Here is a 12,939-nt window from a genome sequence, read left to right as displayed (position 1 = left end):
CTGTGGAGAACAACATTGCAGGGGCAATGTCGCAGGGCATAAGCAGTCCAGAAGGTTCCTGGATCGTGGCGGTGATAACTTCCAAGTGACAGAGGAGATAATGAGGAGAAATGCTCTGCGGGACTTCCTTCTCACCAGCGACGAGGGATTTGTTGGGAATGGGAAGGTCAAAGGCAGCCTTGGCTGCGGCGCCCATGAGGTGGTGAAGTTCAGGATCCTTAGGGCAGTGAGCAGGGTGCCCGGCAAGCTCACCTCCCGGACCGCAGGAGGGCTGGCTTTGACGTCCTCAACGATCTGCTTGGTGGACTCCCATGGCGTAAGGCCCCGGAGGGAAGAGGGGGCCAAGAAAGCTGGTTAATATTCAAGGATCACCTTCTCCCAGCTCAGGAGTGGTTCACCCCAACACAGAGGAAATTAGGCCAAAAGGTCGGAACGTCTGCGAGGATGAACAAGGAGTTCCTGGACAAACTCAAACCCAAAAAAGAGGCCTACAGAGGGTGGAAGCAAGGATGGGTGGCCTGGGAGGGACGCAAAGACATTGTCCAAGCATCCAGGGATGTGTTTAGGAGAGCTAAAGCCCAAATGGAATTGAATCTGGCCAGGGATGTCAAGACAAGAAGGGCTTCTATAAGTATACTGGTGACAAAAGGAAGACTGGGGGAAATTTGTGCCCACTGTTGAACAAAAAGGGGGATCTGGTTACACGCGGCAGTGAGAAGGCCGAGGTCCCGAACGCCTTCTTCGCCTCAGTCAGGAAAGCCTGACCTTAAAGAATCCCAGCTCTCAGAAACCAAGGGGAAAAAAACGGAGCAAGGAAGAGGTACCCTTGGCGGAAATGGACCGAGTCACGAAATATTTGAGCAGACTGGACACAAACGAGTCCGTGGGCCCTCATAGGATGCACCCAGGAGTGCTGATGGAGCTGGCACGTGTCGCTGTGAGGCCACTCTCGATCATTTTTGATCAGTTACGGAGAGTAGGAGCAGTGACCGAAGACTGGAGGAACGCAAATGTCACTCCTAGCTTCAAGAAGGCCAAGAAGGAGGATCTGGGGAGTTAGAGGCTGCCCATCTTCACCTCAGTCCCTGGAAGGTGATGGAACAGCTCATCCTGGAAACCATTTCCAGGCACACGAAGGAGAAGAAAATGCTTAGGAGCAGCCAGCGTGGATTCACCAAGGGGAAGTGATGCCTGACCTACCTGAGAAGCTACAAAATGGAAAACACCAGCCTGATGGGTGAGGGGGGAGCAGTGGATTTTGTCTTCTTGGATTTCGGTAAGGCTTTGACACTGTCCCCCATAACATCCTCATGGAGAAGCCGCTGAGGTATGGGAAGGGTGAGAGGACAGCGAGGTGTTTCGAAAACTGGCTGAAAGGCTCGATCCAGAGAGAGGGGTCAGTGGTGCAAAGTCTAGCCGGAGGCTTAGACACACGTGGAGCAGCTGGTGGTCAGTGCAGGATCCAGCCTTGTTTGACAATTTCATTAATGATCTGGGCGATTCAGCAGATTGCATCCTCAGCAAGTTTGGAGATGACACGAAAACGGGAGGAGTGGCAGATCGGACAGAGGGCCATAGAGCCATCCAGAAGGACTTGGACAGGCTGGTGAGGTGGGCTGAGAAACGTCTCCTGGAGTTCAGTGAGGAGAAGCACAAAGCCCTGCACCTGGGGAGGAAGAGCCCCAGGCACCAGGACGTGCTGGGGACCCCAGCTGGGCAGGAACGGCCCTGGGGGTCCTGGTGGGCACCGGGTGGAACGGGAGGCAGCCACATGCCCTCGGCGCTCAGAGGCCTCGTGGTCTTCTGGGCTGCCTGGGGCAGAGCAGGGCCAGCAGGCCGAGGGAGGTGATCCTTCCCCTCTGCTCAGCGCTGCTGAGGCCACCCCTGCAGTGCTGGGCCCAGCGCTGGGCCCCCCAGCGCCACGGGGACCCGCAGCTGCCCGACCCCAGCAGCCACCCGGGTGCTGCAGGGGGACGTCCCTGCGGGCATTTCCCCGTCAGGAGCAGGAGGACGGGAGCTGTAGGAGGGGGAGGAGCTGGCAGGCAGAGCGAGGAAGGCTGCGCTCACCTCAGGCGTTGCATCTGGCTCAGGATCTTTGCTTGGCAGCTGGAGAGGCTCATGGAGCAGCAGGGTGGGAAGTGGACAAATGCAACTCCTACGGGCACGACGGGAAGAGGTGGGGGCAGCCATGGGTCCCCGGCGTGTGCTGTCCGTGGCGCTGAGTGTCCCGCGGTGTACATGCGGGGGAGAGCTGCCACCAGCGAGGGTTGCAAAAGGGCCAAAGGACCCCGCGGCCGATCCCAAAATAGGAGCCGGTTGCCACACTCCCTGGCAGCCTGGCCTTTGGCCCTTTTGCAAGCGCCGGGCAATGCCGCCGGTCGTGCTCCCGGTGGGATTTCAGCAGAACTTCAGCCCTGGTTCGAGCTCTGAGTTGTCTGTGCCCCCTCGGTGCGCCCCGCGAGCAGCACCACCACCACGTGGGGACCCGATGTGGTGCTGGGGACCAGCCTTGGGCTGCTGAGCCCCCGCTGCCCCCATCCGCTGCCCCCAGCCCCGCAGCAGCCCAGGAGGACGACGCTCAGCCCAGAAGTGGGGAGCAGGAGGCAGCGTCCTGCTGTGCGTCCCTCTGCCCCGGGAGCGCGGCGATGCCCTGCCTGTCCCAGCGGCTCCGTGGTGGCCCAGAGGCCCGTGCATGGGGTGGCAGCACCCCATTCACCTGAGGGACGCGCTGGGTCCCTCGGGCAGGCTGGGAACAACCAGCAACGTCCCCTCCATGCCCAAACCCAGCCCGCATTTGGGAGAGGCCAGCGGCCAGGAGGCCAGGTCCCCGTCCCCGTCCCAGCTCGCTGTGGGACAGCCCCGTGCGAGAGGACGTTTCTGGGCTCCCCCGGTGCCTGGCTGCCGGCTGGCACCACGTCCCTGGGACCCCCGGGGGGATTTTGCGTGCGACGCCGAGGCCTCTGGCGTCTGCCGTCACCTCTGTGCCGGTGGCTGCGTCAGGGCCTTGCTCAACACCCGCAGCACCGACGGGGCGGCGGGGGACAGGCACGGGGACAGAGGTGACGTCCCCCCGGGCAGCACCGCCGTTGGGGCTGGGGGAGCAGAGCCAGGGACACGGCGCGGCCACCAAGTCCCAGCCAAAGCCACCCCACCAGCAGACAGCCTCCGGCCGCCCGGGCTGCCTTCGGAGGAGCCGCACCAGCAGGGCGAGGGAGGGGATCCCTGCTCCTGGTGGGACACATCCTGCGGCCGGCCCCCGCCCAGGGCTCCCCAGGGCAGGACGAACGTGGCCGTGAGTCCAGCCCAGGACCCCGGAGGAGGTGAAGGGACCGGAGCGGCCTCCAGGCACGGTGAGGCTGAGGGGGAGGCCTCTGCTCAGCCGGGACAAGAGGAGGCTCAGGGGCGTCCGTGGAGGCACCAAAGAGCTGGCGGGGGAGAGGTGGGCGGATGGAGCCCGGCTCTTCCCAGGGGGACCCAGGGACGGGACGGGAGGGAGCGGGCACAGCTTGAGGGGCAGGAAATCTTCAGACAGAGGCCGCACAGCACCTCCCCTCCTCTCTGTCTGGCTCCCTGCACCCCCGGGGACTCGGCGGCACCGGGGGCCAGCTGGGGCCAAGGCCACGCGCGGGCAGAGCCAGGGACACGGAGCTGGAGCCAAGCCCGGCCCCGTGGTGCCCAGCCCGGCCGGGGTAGGAGGAAGCAGAGGGGAGGAGAGGAGAGCAGAGCGGGGCCGTGCCCGGCCCCATAAAAAGCCTCTGCGGGGCCGGGCAGCGGCAGGACACCCGGGGAGCAGTGGCAGAGGCGCTCGGGGCCATGGAGCAGTACTTCTCGGCCACCCAGAAGATGGAGCAGGAGGTGATGTTCCCCAGCCTGCTGCGAGGGGTCTTCCCGCAGCAGGACCAGGACGGGGCGGCCCCGCACGAGGGCGGCCCCGCGGACCTGTACGAGCGCTACCAGCTCCTCAAGGCCATCAAGCCCGTGGTGGAGCGAGGCCTGGCCTCCGTCACCGACCCGAGCCCCGGCGGGGATGCCGACGGCGACGCCGACGCAGATGCCGCCGCCGTGGACGCTCGCCTGGAGGAGCGCCTGTCCCACCACCTGGCCGGCTTGCAGCAGGTCCTCACCCACCTCACCAGGGACACCAACGCCCTCACGCGCAGGTACAGCCAGATCCTGGAGCAGATCAGCCCCGGCGACGGGCAGCCCAGCTGGTGAACCTGCCGCGGCCTCCAGGTGAGCGAGCGCTGGGGGACAGAGCCCGGGGGGGCCCCGCGGACGTGCCCCTGGAGCCCGGGGCCGGGCGCTGGGCACGCAGGAGAGGTGCCGCTCATCACGCAGCGTCTCTGCCTCTTCCCCCAGCCCCGCTCGGCCTTCTCGCACCGCGGCAGCTGACCTCCAGCGCCGGGACTGCCCGCCGGCCGCTACTGGGACCCGCGGGGAACGCGATGGGGCCGTATCCTCATAGGAAGAGCCATCGGTTCCCTCCTGGGGCCACCAGCGGAGCTGCCCGCCTCGTGCCCTCCTCTTTATTTTCAAAGAGCAGCAGCAGCGGCGGCGGCGGCGGCAGACGGCGGCCTCGCACTCTTGCACTGAGCTCTGCGGAGCCCCGGTGAACGCCGGAGCCGTTTCCAGCTGGTACCTGGACACGCGCGGGGCTTTTCCCCTCTCTTTGCTAATAAAAGGACCCCTCTGAAGCGGCCGTGTGGTTCTGTCGTTGTGGGACACGGGAAGGGCCCAGCACCCCGCGCCCCTACACGGGGACAAACAGGGCCCCAACCCCACCCCAGGCTCTGTCTGCACCCCCGGCACGGGGCGGGAGGGGGGCACCGGGGGTGCGCCGCCACCTCCAGCTGGGACAGGTGGCCCAGGAGAGGGGACACGGGGAGCTGGGAGAGGGACAGTTTGGGTTGTGGGGCTGTGGGACCTGCGTGAGGCTCAGCGTGTGCTGGGGAGAGGCAGGAGCCACCCCTCCGAGCGGGACAAAGACGGGTTTGTCAAGAGGAGGTGACCCCATGAGGAGGGCTGACCCCACGGGGAAGCTGGAAACCAAGGAGGAGGTGGGAGGGAGAGGGAACGCAGCAAACTTTAAAGTTTTGGAGGAAAGTCCCATGGGGAGTGGGGGATCCAGCAGGGGGCCGTGCTGCCATGCAGAGGGACCCGGACAGGCTGGCGAGGTGGGCTGAGAAACGTCTCCTGGAGTTCAGTGAGGAGAAGCACAAAGCCCTGCACCTGGGGGGGAACAGCCCAGCGCTGATGAACGTGGCTGATAAGAGCCCCAGGATGTTCCAGAAGGGGTCTGTGACCTGCCACGAGCTCCAAAGGTCCCTGGCAGCACCCCGTGGCGGATCAGGCCCTCTCCACCACGGCATGGGACGCCGGGCTCTGCTCTGCTCCAAAACCCTCCCAGGGCACGGCCTCCTCCGCACGCGCCCCAGGCTGTCGCTGCCATGCATCAAAGCTCTCCCCAGCTCCCCGCAGCACCCCGGCTGCTCCCAAGGGATGCTGAGGGAATTGAGAGCTCCAAAGAGCCGGGAAGCTGTGCTGAAACATCGCTGGGAGCACTCGGGCCCTGGTTATGGGAGAAGGAAAGAAACCCTGCCGTGTGCAACGCCTGGAAGCTCACCCGCTGGGACAAGCTGGAGGCACACAGAGCTCAGCCGGAGCTTCCCTGAGAAAAGAGGTGAGAATTACAGGTGCTGGGTAGCAAAAAGTCACGCCTAAGGCTGGCTGCACACCACGCTGGGGTTTAAACACCAGTTTTGGACATTTCCCTGAGGTCCTCAAACCATCGGTGACCTTGCCCAGGCCACACCTGCCATATTTTCTCTCACCTTTTTGTGTTTCCAGACCTGAACGTTTAAATACAACTGGAAGTACTTCTGCCTCCAGGCGTGCTGAGCAGCCTGCAGTGAAATTCGGGAGAGCTGCGGATTCTCAGCATGTCTGGAAAACATTCGGGGTCAGTGTGCTGACTGAGGATCCACAAACGGGGGCAGAAAGCGTGAATCCTGGTCGCCAGCAAAGAAAAAGCAAGGTAAGAACACAAAACATATTGATATAATGTAACAGCAGAATAAAAAGCTGAATACTCTGTATTTAATCCTAACTTTTATTCGGTGAAAATGAATGATAGTTCTTTTCCCAAGCCATGACCAGCTGCAGGCAGCCTGCAGTTCTCAGGATGGATTTCGTTCAGCGGATGCTTTGTGAGACACGGGCTCGCAGCTGCCGGAGAAACCCTCAGCGATTCGGAATGAAGTCCTCCAGAAGCTCTCCTATTCTTTTCTTTCCTGCAAGGGGCAACGGGTCGGTTTAGGAAAACCCCTACTCAACATTTGAGATCAATTTTTAAAGACTGAAACGCTCAAACCGTCGCTATTTTTCTGTTCGAAAGGTTAACGAGCTACAGAGAGCCTGTCCCTCGCTACCAGCCAGCTTGCTGCGCAAACCAAGCGCGCGATTTCTCTTCCATGGGGCAGAACTGCAGATCCCTGAAAAGGGACCTCGCTGCTGCAACGCTTCCTTACGTCTGCAGACGCCCGCTGACACAGCATGATGCAACTGTTATCCAACAGGCAGCCACCTGGCTGCGTTTTATTACAAAACAAACAATTCCGCCCTGAGCCGTGCCGTTGCATGGCTGGGTTCAGCCGAGTACCTTTAGCGAAACATTTACTTACTGAGGCTTTTTTAAATAACACCCGTCAGGCAGCCAACCGCGTTTCGGGCTGACGTTTCTATTTATTCCTTTCCCTCCCCCCCGGCTCTGCTTATTTTCTGAAGGCTCATCACAGCGTTTTGGAATCGAAACGCGCCGCAACCTCGGGCAGCTCGGGGCACTGCTCAGGGACGGCGCTCAGCCAGCACGGAACAGGGAGCAACGCTCCCACGCGTGACCCGTCACTGCTAAAGGAAAACCCACATGGACAAGGACCTCTTCTGGCCCTAAGTTGTACAGCGCCGGGAACGCCAACAAAATCATCCTCACCTCCAGCAGGGCATCTCAATTTTACAATAAAAACAACAAAGGCTGTGATTTCTGGTTTTCATTGCTTTCCGGGATTTTCACTTACTGGCACAATTTTGGTCGATTCGTTTAGTTTAGGTTTGGCTCTGCCATTTTTATATTGAAATAAGTCATGAAGAGGAAGAGTTGGTCACCAAGCTGATCAGCTTGGTAAGAATATCCGCTTTCAGATGCTAACTCCTGACTACTGTTACAATTTATACCGTGAAAAAGCATCAAAGACTCAGTACAACTTGTCAAAAAAGAACAGATTCTGCAAGCAGGGTATCAACATCTTTATATATATGTTGCTGCTTATTAACCCGCACGCTACGGCAGGCTGAGGTCCTTCTTAAAATACCAACCTGCTGTCTTAAAGTCTTCCGGATGGTGCCTGATATACTCAAACATTTCTCGGTCCTGCTTAGCGTGAATGTACTCGGTGCGTTTAGCAAGGAAGTAGCCAACGACCCAGCCCACGGTAGCGAACAGAACCTGGCGGTGAACACCTGCGAGGTGAAAAGAAACACCAAAGCGACAATATGACACCGAGCAAGGCACAAATAGCCCCTAAAAAAGGCCCCGAACCCCTTAACGACATCAGAAACCTCCCGGGTGAATCCTTGGGGACGCTCCCTCTCCTTTTTAAACCTGCTCCGAATTCAGCTCAGTGACTCTTCGGCTGCGCGATTTTTTTTTGCATCCGGCAGCACGAAGCACACCGATTCCCACCCCCCGTGGCACAAAGGACATCCCAACAGAGCGGAAAGCGCCCTTTTGGGTTATCTAACCTAGTCATTCTTGCTTAACGTTTACCCAGCTCACGACGCCATGCGCTGGTGGTGGCGGCAGTGACAGGAGGCCGCCCCCTGACCTGTGCCAGCGGTGCCTGAGGCAGCCTTCGCCTTGCAGGGCTGACAGGAGCAGGACGGCCGCCCTGTTCCCCTCGTGCACCAACACTTCACACCCCGAGCCCCTTGCGAGGCGTGCTGCCCCCCCCAGACCCCTCACCTCAGGGCTCCCTCCATTTTCTCCCTCGCGCAGGCCCCCCGAATCCCCCTCCCTGCCTTCCCCAGCTGCCCTGCAAACTTCCAAGCAAAACCAAGCAAACCCCTTCCATCCCCTCCTGCCCCATATCCCTCGGAGTCCCCACAAATCCCCCCACAATTATCCCTCAGGTTCTCCCCAGATCCCCCTCCAAAATCCCTTAGAGTCACCCCAAATCCTCCCCCAGCCTGTCACCTCAGGGTTCCCCCCATATCCCCGAATTCCCCCAAACCCCTTACACCTCAGAATATGCCGAATCCCCCTCAACATCCCTCACCTCAGGGATTCCCCTCCCCACGCCCCTAAATCCCCTCAACCCCCACATCCCTCGAAGTCCCCTAACAACCCTATCCAGCCCCTCACTTCAAAGCTTCCCCCCCCAGCTCTTACAGTTCCCCCAAATCTCTCAGAACCCCCCCAAATCCTCCCCATTACCCCTCAGAGTCCTCCTACACCCCTCCCCACATCCCCTCAGAGTCCATCCCTCTCCAGTCACCCACCCCAGGGCTCCCCCCCAACATCCCTCAGAATCCCCTCAGATCCTCCCCATTTCCCCTCAGAATCTCCCCAAATCTCTCCCCATATCCCTCAGAGTCCCCTCAAATCTTGCCCATTATACCTCAGGGTCCTCCTAAATCCCTCTCCACATCCCCTCAATCTCCCCAAATCCTGCCCTACCCCTCAGAATCCCAAATCCCTCCCCAGCACCCTTCCGAATCCCAGCCAAACCACCAGAATACCCCAAATCCCTCCCCATCGCCCCTCATAGTCCCCCACATTCCTCCCCAACCCCTCAGAACCCCCAGAGATTACCCCTCAGAATCCCCCCAAATCCTTCCCCGTTATCCCTCAGACCCCCCTCAAATCCTCCCCATCACCTCTCAGTCCTCCTAAACTCACCACATCCCCTTAGACTCCCCAAATCCCTCCCCATTACCCCTCAGCGTCCCCCCAAACCCCTCCCGACCCCTCAAAGTCCCCCCTAGATCCTCCCCATTACCCCTCACACCCCCCAAATCCCTTCCCTATTACCCCAGGGAATCCCCCCAAATCCCTCCCCAACCCCTGAATGTCCCCCTTAGATCCTCCCCATTACCCCTCAGAATCCCCCAAATCCCTCCCCATTACCCAACAGAATCCCCCCCAAATCCCTCCCCAACCCCTCAGAGTCCCCCCTAGGTCCTTCCCATTACCCCTCAGACCCCCCAAATCCCTCCCCAACCCCTCAGAGTCCCCCCTAGATCCTCCCCATCACCCCTCAGACCCCCCAAATCCCTCCCCAACCCCTCAGAGCCCCCCCAGATCCTCCCCATCACCCCTCAGACCCCCCAAATCCCTCCCCAACCCCTCAGAGCCCCCCCAGATCCTCCCCATCACCCCTCAGACCCCCCAAATCCCTCCCCATTACCCCTCAGACCCCCCAAATCCCTCCCCATTACCCCTCAGACCCCCCAAATCCCTCCCCAACCCCTGAGTCCCCCCTAGATCCTCCCCATTACCCTCAGACCCCCCAAATCTCTCCCCAACACCTTAAAAGCCCCCCTAGATCCTCCCCATTACCCCTCAGACCCCCCAAATCCCTCCCCAACACCTTAAAATCCCCTAGATCCTCCCCATTACCCCTCAGACCCCCCAAATCCCTCCCCAACACCTTAAAATCCCCTAGATCCTCCCCATCACCCCTCAGACCCCCCAAATCCCTCCCCAACCCCTCAGTCCCCCCTAGATCCTCCCCATTACCCCTCAGACCCCCCAAATCCCTCCCCATCACCCCTCAGACCCCCCAAATCCCTCCCCATCACCCCTCAGACCCCCCAAATCCCTCCCCAACCCCTCAGTCCCCCCTAGATCCTCCCCATCACCCCTCAGACCCCCCAAATCCCTCCCCAACCCCTCAGTCCCCCCTAGATCCTCCCCATTACCCCTCAGACCCCCCAAATCCCTCCCCATCACCCCTCAGACCCCCCAAATCCCTCCCCATCACCCCTCAGACCCCCCAAATCCCTCCCCAACCCCTCAGTCCCCCCTAGATCCTCCCCATCACCCCTCAGACCCCCCAAATCCCTCCCCAACCCCTCAGTCCCCCCTAGATCCTCCCCATTACCCCTCAGACCCCCCAAATCCCTCCCCATCACCCCTCAGACCCCCCAAATCCCTCCCCATTACCCCTCAGACCCCCCAAATCCCTCCCCAACCCCTCAGTCCCCCCTAGATCCTCCCCATTACCCTCAGACCCCCCAAATCTCTCCCCAACACCTTAAAAGCCCCCCTAGATCCTCCCCATTACCCCTCAGACCCCCCAAATCCCTCCCCATTACCCCTCAGACCCCCCAAATCCCTCCCCATCACCCCTCAGACCCCCCAAATCCCTCCCCATTATCCCTCGGACCCCCCAAATCCCTCCCCATCACCCCTCAGACCCCCCAAATCCCTCCCCATCACCCCTCAGACCCCCCAAATCCCTCCCCATCACCCCTCAGACCCCCCAAATCCCTCCCCATCACCCCTCAGACCCCCCAAATCCCTCCCCATCACCCCTCAGACCCCCCAAATCCCTCCCCAACCCCTCAGTCCCCCCTAGATCCTCCCCATTACCCTCAGACCCCCCAAATCTCTCCCCAACACCTTAAAAGCCCCCCTAGATCCTCCCCATTACCCCTCAGACCCCCCAAATCCCTCCCCATCACCCCTCAGACCCCCCAAATCCCTCCCCATCACCCCTCAGACCCCCCAAATCCCTCCCCATCACCCCTCAGACCCCCCAAATCCCTCCCCATCACCCCTCAGACCCCCCAAATCCCTCCCCAACCCCTCAGTCCCCCCTAGACCCTCCCCATTACCCCTCACACCCCCCAAATCCCTCCCCAACACCTTAAAATCCCCCCTAGATCCTCCCCATTACCCCTCAGAGCCCCCCCCGACCCCTCCCCAACCCCTCAACCCAAGCCTCTCCCCCCGCCATTTCCTCAGCTCCCCGACCCCCTCACCCCCCCCCCAGCCCCCTCACCCCCCCCCCAGCCCCCTCACCCCCCCCCAGCCCCCACCCCCCCGCACCCACCGGCGGTGAGGACGGGCCGCTGGCTGAAGCCGTTGCCCAGCAGTGCCGCCGCCCAGCCGGCCGCCCCCAGCCATGCCGACACCTTGTTCACCAGCGGCGGCGGCGGCAGCGCCCGCGCCTCCTCGGGGAGGAACGCCATGGCGGCCGGCCCGCCCAAGGTGACCGCCCGCCGCCGTGCGGCGCTGCCCGCCCTCCGCCGCGCGCCCCGGCCGCCTCACGCGGGTTCCGCCGCCTTCCTTCCTCGGTTTTGTTGCTTATTTTTAACGCAACGCCCCCCCCCCCCCCCCCCAAAATACCCCTCGCCCCCACCCCGGGGCGGGCGGCGTTAATGGGGGGTGAGGCCTCGCGTGGTGGGCGAGCAGGGGTGGCGGCGGGTTGTGAGGGTTTTGCTCCGGTGTCAGCTTTCGGGGGGCTTCGTTTTGGTTAAACTGAATCAAAACCACTTCGTTTTCACAGAATCATCTGGGTTGGAAGAGACCTCCAAGATCACCGAGTCCAACCTCTGACCTCACACTACCAAGTCCTCCACTAAACCGTATCACTCAGCTCTACATCTAAACCTCTTTTAAAGACCTCCAGGGATGGTGACTCAACCACTTCCCTGGGCAGCCCATCCCAATGCCTAACGACCCTTTCGGTAAAGAAGCTCTTCCTAATATTCCTGCGAAACGATTAAAGACTAATACAACAGAGTGATCCAGATTGATTTTTGATGAACCTGAAATTACCTTAAGCCACTTGTGAGAGCAATAACCATACAACAACATAACCGTAAATAAATAGCCAAACACATCACAACTCCTAAATCGCTTCCCCATCTAACCCTATTTATTACTTAGCCTCTCTCTGCAAGGAGGATGTTTGGGTATTGGTGTCCCATAGCACGGTGCTGGAGGTGACACAGGAGCTCCCTCAAAGCAGGGAGCTGGGGGTCGGCCTCCTCTCACAGGTAACCAGTGACAGGAGCAGAGGGAACGGCCTCAAGTTGTGCCAGGGGAGGTTCGGGTTGGAAATGAGGAGACATTTCTGCTCAGAAAGAGCGGTCAGGCATTGGGACGGGTTGCCCAGGGAGGTGGTGGGGTCACCGTCCCTGGGGGTGTTCAAGGCAAGGTTGGACGTGGTGCTTGGGGACATGGTTTGGTGGGGGACAGTGGTGGTAGGGGGGTGGTTGGACCAGGTGGTCTTGGAGGGCTTTTCCAACCTTAATGTTCTCTGAATCACCGCCAGCTTCAGGTGTTACCATCGAGGTGAAGAACGGGGATTTCACGCTCACACCAAGACCTCCTGGGGGGCTCTGCTGGTGAAGCTGGGAGGCAGCATCCAGGGGGGAACAGCTCCCCTCCCTGGGATTTACAGATGGAAGCGTTGTGAGTGCCTCCCACTGCACAGTTTTGAGGCTAAACCAGCATGGAATACAAATGGAAGTAGCCCCCCTCTTCTCCCCTCCCAGGGGTATGGCAAAGCACTTCACGAAATAGAAATAGTAGAAATTATGAGAAAGTAATGACAACTGGAGTGAAGAAATCTGAAAATGAGCTTATTATCTGTGAGAAGTTTTATCAGTACCTTGTGTTTACACAGATAGTCTAAAATCCTACTCAGAGCACCCCTACTGCCACAGCAACCACTCCAACTGCTACCTACTTTCCTACCAGAGCCACACATTACTTTATCATTCAAAATATTCAAAGAACAAAGTGTAACCATTTAGTCAAGCATCCCCTTTAAAGGGGACCCCATTCTTGGACAGGAATGAAGTCCAAAAACTGCTCAAAAGATTCATCCCCTCTGCACTCCCCCCCAGTTGTGGGTGACATCGCTGGGCCCC

The 12,939-nt window shown here is 60.2% G+C and overlaps 2 protein-coding genes across 2 annotated transcripts; one reads left to right on the top strand and one right to left on the bottom strand.

Moving 5' to 3' along the window:
- The first annotated feature begins 3,761 nt into the window (after positions 1–3,761).
- LOC310904391 (thyroid hormone-inducible hepatic protein-like) lies at positions 3,762–4,694 on the top strand. The gene is made up of 2 exons (XM_083849057.1): positions 3,762–4,233; positions 4,360–4,694. The coding sequence occupies exon 1, from the start codon at positions 3,814–3,816 to the stop codon at positions 4,213–4,215; it is 402 nt and encodes a 133-aa protein (XP_083705183.1). The 5' UTR covers positions 3,762–3,813; the 3' UTR covers positions 4,216–4,233; positions 4,360–4,694.
- A 1,397-nt stretch (positions 4,695–6,091) lies between these two features.
- On the bottom strand, positions 6,092–11,313 carry NDUFC2 (NADH:ubiquinone oxidoreductase subunit C2). Its single transcript, XM_083849068.1, has 3 exons — positions 11,112–11,313; positions 7,372–7,515; positions 6,092–6,290 (listed from the first exon to the last, which is right to left on the bottom strand). Exons 1-3 carry the CDS (start codon positions 11,248–11,250, stop codon positions 6,241–6,243), a joined length of 333 nt encoding a protein of 110 aa, XP_083705194.1. The 5' UTR covers positions 11,251–11,313; the 3' UTR covers positions 6,092–6,240.
- Between the last annotated feature and the right edge of the window lie 1,626 nt (positions 11,314–12,939).

Source organism: Anser anser (assembly GCF_964211835.1).
Source record: "Anser anser genome assembly, chromosome: 1".
NCBI lineage: Eukaryota > Metazoa > Chordata > Aves > Anseriformes > Anatidae > Anser > Anser anser.
This window is presented reverse-complemented; position numbering and strand designations above follow the sequence as displayed.